At 38.9% G+C, this 8,648-nt stretch overlaps 1 protein-coding gene across 1 annotated transcript; it reads right to left on the reverse strand.

Annotated features, from left to right (window-relative positions):
• Nucleotides 1–746: 746 nt before the first annotated feature.
• On the reverse strand, nt 747–8,619 carry si:ch211-245j22.3 (uncharacterized protein LOC563798 homolog). The gene is made up of 5 exons (XM_061722122.1): nt 8,282–8,619; nt 5,321–5,453; nt 5,046–5,195; nt 4,826–4,931; nt 747–883 (listed from the first exon to the last, which is right to left on the reverse strand). Exons 1-5 carry the CDS (start codon nt 8,350–8,352, stop codon nt 747–749), a joined length of 597 nt encoding a protein of 198 aa, XP_061578106.1. The 5' UTR covers nt 8,353–8,619.
• Nucleotides 8,620–8,648: the final 29 nt, after the last annotated feature.

Consider the following 8,648-nt stretch of genomic DNA (forward strand, 5'->3'; position numbering starts at 1 on the left):
TTCAGAATACCATAACGTTGCGTGTAAAAAAGTGTGTGTTGTGTTCTTTTGTTTTCTCGGTCTATGACAGCCATGGTCAAAAGTCACCTCCGTTGAAAACACTAAAACTTCACTTTTTCCATGTGTTTTGGCTGGAACCAGAAGGTAACATTTTCCTCAAACCGCGGACTAGTAGTAACCAGTAGTAAAAAGTAAAAAGAGCACAGCACGACATCAAGTGGCAAGAGTCAGTTGTAGTAAACGAAACTGCAAATCAAATGTTAAAAATAAATACATACATCTCATTTAAAGTATAATTTAATTGTGATTTTTAACCTTTTAATTTTCTGTTTTAAAGAAAAGGTGCAAACAGAGAAGTGCAGAATGGCGCTTAAATTGAAGAAGAGTAAAAAACAACATATTATTCTGATATCAGATTAAGGAAATGTAATATATACACAAAGTATCTCAAAAGTGTACTTATCATGTTCAGTGTGCTCCTTTTGTAAAACATTGCAGAGATTAAGACAGCCGACATGCTGTAAATTAAAGATTGTTGATGATGCAGAGCATTTGTTTTATAGGAATAAATGAAAACAAAGATGATTATACTCCTGTAAAATTACACAACAAACATCAACAAAAAACTGATGAAAAACACAAAAGATACCGTCTTTCTGTCTTTTAGTTGTACAACACATCATTATATAATTCAATTCTTGGAAATATCAGTCCAACCAGTCAATTCAATACCACCATGGGTCCAGTCATCCATGGGTCCCCAGCGCAGTGTCCCTCCTCAGGGGCCTCTCCACTTTCACTCTTCTGGGGTCACATTCCAGCATGTCCCTGATCCAATCATCATCCAGCGCTCCCTGAATGAACTCCTCCAGACTGATGATGGCTACAGACAGAACAAGGCCAGGCAGTAATTACAGACAAAGAGCAGAGGACACACTCCTAATGTCATTTGATCGTTTTTCCTCTTTAATCTGTGTCTGTGATGGTTGATGTTAGAAAGAACTTTTTTTTTTAACCTTTATTTAACCAGGTAATTGCTTGAACGTAGGTTCCGATTACTGATGTTGATATTAAGTAGTGAGCCAAGATATGAAGGGATGCTTCCAGTGATGGTTTTGTAGATGAAGTGATACCAGTGGATCAGTCTATGGGAGTGAAGTGAAGGCCAGTTGGCAAGTGAGTAGAGGTTACAGTGAGGGGTATTAAAAGGAGCACCTGTAACCAAGCGGATGGCGGTGTGGTAGATGACGTCAAGTTTATTGAGAAGGGTTTTGGAGGCAGACCTATATACAGTAGTCGAGTTGTAAAAAGAAATCAGGGGGGATGGTGGATTTTATCATGTGGGCACAAATAATTTGTGCTGATTACAAATAATATAATATATTACAAATAATAGCACTGACCAAAACACCTGCAGAAATACTGCAGGAATGACATAGCAGCAGTTAAATGCAGCCTTCTGTAAGCTTTAAATATCCACTGGGCTTACATCAAATACATCAAAACACAACAATAAAAAACAGTTTTCTGATCTTATCAATATGATTCTGTCCTTCACAGGATAAGTAAAATGGATCACTGAAAAACTCAAAATCTTAACAAGAATATTTGTCTTATTTCTAGTTAAAATGTCTCATTTTAGTAAAAAAAATCTAATTACACTTAAAACAACAATTTTCACCTGTTTCAAGTAGATTTTCACTTGAAATAAACACAATTTTTTTGCTTGTAATGAGAAGATATGGTCCCACTGGCAGATTTTCTTACTTATTTCAAGTGAAAATTTACCTGAAACAGGTGAAAATTGTCAAACAAGTTATTTTTCTGGTGTTATTTTTCTGGTGATGACTCTAAATGTTGAAATAGCAGTAAAACCACATTCACTGATGAAATGACATAAGGGATGGAAAGGGGGGATGGCAGTTTTACAGGGGGGATGATTTGGACCGTTTTTATTTCAGGGGGGGATGCCATCCCCCTTCATCTCCCCTCAACTCGAGTACTGCCTATATACTACATCAGCGTAATCTAGAATTGGGAGGATTGTCATTTTAACCAGAGCGTGCTTTGCAGAGTGGGTGAACAATGCTTTATTGCGGAACAAAAAATAATTCTAGATCTGACTTTAGAAAGTAATGTATTAATGTGGACTGTCGAGACAGATACCCAGATATTTGTAGGAATTGACAAATTGGAGTACTGATCCGTCCAGGGAGGAGATATTGACAGGGCAGGTGATACGTGGTAGATTCCAGTTGAATATCATGCACTTTGTTTTGTTGGTGTTTAAGTGAAGGCGAAGGTTGGAGAAAGTGTGTTGGATATTGTTGAAGCTAGTTTGCAAGGAAGTCAAGGCAGTGTCCAGGGAGGGACTAGATGTCAACAAGATGGTATCGCCGGCATATAAATGAATGTGCGAACTGTCTGCAGCAGAAGCAATGTTGTTTATATAGATTTTAAACAGGGTTGGACCTAGAATGGACCCATGAGGAACACCTTTAGACAGCTGCAGTTGGTCAGACAGAAATCCCTCAGCTCTTACAGACTGTACACGACCAGAGCAGTAGCTGTTGAACCATGCCAAGCAGTTTCCAGAGAGACCAATATCTTTAAGCCTGTCGAGCAGGATGCTGAATCCACAGAGTCGAATGCTTTTGCCAGGTCAACAAACACAGTCACGCAGTATTCCTTTATTATCCAAGTGTAGGAAAAGTCGGTTGCTTTTAAGGTAAATCTGTGGCTACTTAACTTGTTTACACTTTTGTGCAATTAATACGAGCACAAAATAAACCATTTTCAGTATTTTCACAGAACAACTTCATTGTAATCCTTCTAGTGTGTCCTGGGTCTACCATGGAGCATCTGCCTGGTGGGACATGCCCAAAACACCCCTTTAGGGAGGAGTCTAGGAGGCATCCTACCTAGATGCCCAAACCATGCTGTAGATCAGGGGTATTCAACTAGATTCGGCCGGGGGCCACATCTGCAAAAGGACTGTATGGAGAGGGCCGCACAATTTGAAAATGTGGGGGTTTTCAAAATGTATTTTGCACTCAAAGACGAAGACTTATGTAAATATAATACATTTGTATTATACACTTGAATATATCTAGTTTACATATGAATTATGTATTAATTGTCTCCAGATTTAGTAATTGTGAATGTTAAATATAATATTCAGATAAAGAAATATTATTTTGAATGCAAGTTCATTTTGAAACCATGCATTGTGCAAACTTAATGAAGTTGATATTGACCTACTTTTAATAAAACACGCCATAATGACAAAGCACCACTTTCCACCAAGATTTCCTTATTTGAATATTATATTAAGCATTGAGCACAACCATTTTAGTCCATAGTAGCCAGTTATAAAAATATTATAAAAAAAAAAAAAAAAAAAAAAAAAAATTTTCAACAAACACCCCCTTTTTTGAAATATGACCAGGGGCCACATAAAAGCTCCTGGCGGGCCGCCAATTGAATATCACTGCTGTAGATTATATCTCTCGGCTGGCTTGGAAATGCTTTGATTTCCCACCAGGAGTCCCCATGACCCAAACTGGGGTAGCTGGAAGTTAATGGATGGGGCTTCACTAAATGAGAAGATGCTCTGTGATACCAGCAACACACTGAAAAAACATTGTAAGAGAGGCAATAAATACAAACAGCTTTATAGAATATACGAGTAAAAATGTTTTGGAAGATTTTGCAATCAGCAGACTCATGTTTGACAGGTAACAGAGTTAGGTCTGGGTACAAAAGGAGTGGCTACCATATGGCTTGGTTTTACCAAGTATGTCAGACTACTTCAGAGAATGACCAATACACTCAGAAAAATAAATACTGTAAAATACTGTAATTTTGAACAAAGGCCTTTAAATGCTGACATTCAGAATCAAAAAACACAGGACGAGATGTTAAATAATGCTGTCAAAAGATTCAAAAATTCTGAGGAGAAATCTCATTGTGTCAATGGAAACAAACCACACTAGGATGTGACCTTTGAGCCCCTTCGGCAGCGCTGCATCAGCAACCGGCGGGACACAAGGATCAGTATAACTACGTGAGCTCTGAAATAGCACTCAAAACAGTCCACCGCAGCCGTCAGAAATGTGACCTGAGACTGTATAACATGAGGAAGTAGGTATACATCCATAATTCAATAATGGTCCAGTGTTGTAGGTAACTTTGCTAAATGACTTGAACTTAATAAAGCAAACAGTATAAATGTAGCAGCTGTGACTCAGGAGGTGGGTGGTTTGCTTCCTGGCTTTGCAGTCCACACACCCCTACATTAGCCATTAAGGGTTTATAAGTGTGTGTGCATGCATAATCACAAAGAAATGGAAAAAAAAAAAAAAAAAAAAAACTGTGTGGACTAAAAGTGTTGAATGAATGTTTGTGTGACAATTGTAAATAATTTTGAGTGGTTAACAAGATTGAACAAACATAAATACAATGCAATGCTATGTTATGTCTTGCTTGTGTTCTCTCAGATGTAAGTCGCTTTGGATAAAAGCGTCTGCTAAATGACAGTAGTAGTAGTAGTAGTAGTAGCATTTATACTCCGTTTTAGTCTTTATAAACCCAGTCGTTAGAAGTTAAGTTAAATTAAGGTGGGGGTTAAAATGACTTTTCCATTTTCCTTCAGTTACATGTATTTGAATACTGCTTGTTTGTTTGAAATATGTTTATTTGAGTGTGAAACAAGCACAGTCAGTTCTCTGTCAGTCTATCAGCATGTGAGAAACCTCTGTATTATTCCAAGCTGAAAAATAGGTGTACCCTTACTCAAAATACTAAGGAAAAACACTTTCCTCACCATTATTGTCTTTGTCTAATCTCACAAATATCCTGTTGGTACATTCTTCAGCTGTAAATTCATTAGGTTGAGTTAGAGCTGCAGCTACGTTCATCTTATAAACAGCCTGTGAAAACAAGGAAACACACACAAGTTAAACTGAAAGAGACAACATCCAGAACTGCAGCAGTCATAATAAAAGGTTTGGGTGTGCTTCCTACACAGCAGCATGCACACACACCTGCATGATATCCAGCATTTCTTCCTTTGTAATAGCTCCATCGCTGTCTTTGTCATAGAGCTTGAACGACCAGCAGAGTTTCTCCACAGCTGTGCCTTCCATAAGCATGCTAATGGCCATGACAAACTCTCTGAAATCAACCACCCCATCCTGAAGGAAAGCATTCTGAAATCACACCTTTGGTGAAGCTTTATCACAAATAATGATCATATAGTCATTGTTGCCTGTCTGCAGGAGAACTGCAGCCTTTCAGTGAATCACATATACTTGCTCACCCCATTCTTGTCCAATGTCCGGAAAATCTGTTCAGCATAGTCGGCCGACTCCCCGCCCACAGTCCCATCACAGAAATGCCTCTGAAACTCATGAAGAGTGATCAGTCCGCTTGGACACTCATTAATAAACTTTCTAAGAACAGAAGAAACAACAATTTCACTTGAATTGCACAAAGAAAAAAGAAGAAACAGAGGCAACTGAGCAGGTGAGGGTTCAAGTCTGGGGCGAGAGAGGACATGACTTTTAGATTGAGAATTAAGAGAATTAAGGTCAACCCACCCTCAACCTGTGGAGGTCACACGTGTGTGAGAGCTTGTTTACGCCGTGTGAGTTGAGAGCTCATATAATTAGTCCAAATTATTCTGAACCAATTTACTACATCGTGGCAGAGGGAAGCTGATCAGCTATATGTGTTGTCATGGAAATAAAGCAGGATTTAAAATGACTGTGTATACAAATGTGAAATACATACGTTAGATTTTTTTTTTCACCAGGATTACTTTTTAGAGTTTCAGATTTAACAGGAAAAATGGTCTAAAGCAAAAATCTGGGATCACCAAAAATGCACTTTTTGTTGAAGCATTAAATATATATATATATATATATATATATATATATATATATATATATATCTTCTCTTCTCTTCTCTGGTTTATTTCCAAATCTGTTTTATTTTTATTGAGGCAATTCATACCAAGAACTCATCTACATACAAAGAGATTTGCGTGCAAAATAGTGCACAGCAGGTAAAGGCTGTGAAAAAGCTCAGCCTGAAGATATGTCACTTAATACTTAAGTCTTTCAATCCTTTTGTAGAAAAAATCCTCTTCTCATTCACAATATTTCTTAGACATGGTCTGTCTTTACTTTCAAAAATATGCTGTTATTTCAATTAGTCAGTTTTTGCTCTATAGTGTGAAACAGTGTGACTGGCAGCAACAGATCCACTCTCCTAAGAGTCGCAGAAGTCACTCTCATTTGAAGTCCATCAGTATTATTGCAGGAGTCACTGTGTTGCACAGTGAAACAACGCAGCAGCCTGTTGAATCTTTCTGAACGCCTTTTTACAAGTATTTCTCATGTACATTTTTATCAGTGTTCAACCGCAGCAATTGTTAAATGGCATTTGATAATGGCCGGGTTTCCCAGATCAGTTAAGTAGTTCTTAACAGCGAAAGACTTCTTTCAAACCTTCTTAAGGAGCCTGTGAAAGAAAATCGCGTTTCCCAGAGTTGCTCTTAGCTTAAGTATCTCTTTCATTAAGAAGGAAATGAAAGATGCTGCTGACCCAGTCTTTACAACCATCTTAGTGAACAAAGACTCACAGATCCAGCCGCGTCAGGCAAATCAATATCACACCAAGCAATGAGATATTAAAACAATGCAGCCCGCACAAATTTTGATCTATTTTATACTTTAGATTTATATTGTTTAGCATTTATTGGTGACAGCAAAGGGGGAAAAAAAGAAAAATAAGGAATAACAAGTGTGTTCCTGTATATGCTTTATGCTTTACGCACAAATAAAACGATCATCATGAATATCATTTATTTGATAATTTGGCTGCTATACAGCATGTTCTCGCTGCAAATCAACCGCGTCGCCGTGCGCGAAGCAGAACTGTTTATATGAACGCATTCGTGCGTCAGCACTTCAGTCCCCTGGACGTGCTGTCGGACCGCGCTGCAGGCAGCCGGGACACCTGCGCCGTGCCCGAGCCCGAGCACCTCTACGTGTGATGACAGGGAAGCAGCAGCTGAAGAACGAGATCCTTTGATGAATCGTTCATTACAGTCTCAAATATAATCAATGGTGTCGGTTTATATTAAAGAATCTTTTTGCCCAGAAGAAAAAAGAGCGAAGAGAACGACCCATAACTATTTTCTTCTCTTGAAAAACCCCACCTGCCGACTCGCGCTGTATACAGCGCGAGTCGGGATGCAGCATCATTCAGAAGAGGAATACGTGCGAGGCGGGGATGATCTCTGCAATCTGAAGCCCTCTATAATTGTAAAAAGAATTTCACTTATCACGGGTTCTTTTTGGAACATAACCCCTGCGAAAAACCAGGGTTTGCTGTAATTCCACGTTGCGATTTGCGAAACTCGCCTTCTCTTGGCTCATGTTTTTGAACGCACACACACGCCCACCCCGTTTACTCCCGGTCTCCGTGTGTGGGGAAAAAAAGCCTCACTGTAGCCAGAAATAACGGAGTAACACACCGTTTGGATGAAAAAGGGTCATTGAATTATATTTATCATCTTAATTTTTTATTATAACGCACAGGCAGCAGTGAATTAGTGCGTTAGGTGGCAGTGCTGCGTGTGAAAATGCGCTGATAGTGATTGGTGATCGATTTTCCTGGCATCGATTCATTTGGTTTCAGAACCGTACAGCTGCTCCAAAGAGCGTCTGAAAGAGCGAAACTAAAGGACGGTGTTAAGAAGTCATCTGGGAAACACCCGTATCTTAGGATTCTCTCTTAGTTCAAACCTTCTTTGAACCTCTCTTAAATCCTTAAGAGAGGTTGGATCTGGGAAACCCGGCCAATGCCAGTTTTGCCTGAGGAAGTCCTGATCCAAAAACAAGACTATGTTCAACAGCCTTTGTTATTATGCTATTTTAATTCCTGGACAGCTGCATGTAGAAGCCCTTATCATCTGCTGATTCTTGAAACAAAGCAAACAATGACATTTTAATCAAATGTTTAGGTTGGAAACATTCAAGGTGATAAAACTTCAGCAAAGTGGTTTCTTTTTCACTATAAAAATCTCACTCCAAATAGTCATTACATCTTGTCTTTACAGTTACGCATTTTCAACACAGGTACCTGCATAAGGAAACATACATACATACATATAACCTTTGACTCAATATCTCTATTGTCTACCTGTGCACTGACTCTCACGGCTTACTTAAAAAAACAAAACAAACAACAAAAACTAAGGGGGAAACCTTACCTGAACCATTCATAAAGCTCTGTAATGTAAGACTCTCCTCTCCAACATGGCAGGTTCGCAGCTTGGCCCATTCTGTTTGGGAAAAGCCGCAGCTTTATTCTCGCCACTGACTTTATATACACAACAAATCTCAGCTCATGCAATTATTCCTAATTGCACCAACTGCTGCCTTGTCACATTTGACAAATTACTCTGAAATAATCTCCTTCGACAAAGAAACAAAAAAAGGAAAGCTGGGTGCAAAACAAGGCAAATGTAATTACTCTTCAGACAGGCCTTCAAACCTACTGTATCAAAGACGCAAGACTGAAAAGGTGGCGAGCCCTTGGGAGCGTCTTTAGTAGAAGTTTGCTGTTCTCAAAGTTTT

Source organism: Cololabis saira, chromosome 5 (genome assembly GCF_033807715.1).
Source record: "Cololabis saira isolate AMF1-May2022 chromosome 5, fColSai1.1, whole genome shotgun sequence".
Taxonomy (NCBI): Eukaryota; Metazoa; Chordata; class Actinopteri; order Beloniformes; family Belonidae; genus Cololabis; species Cololabis saira.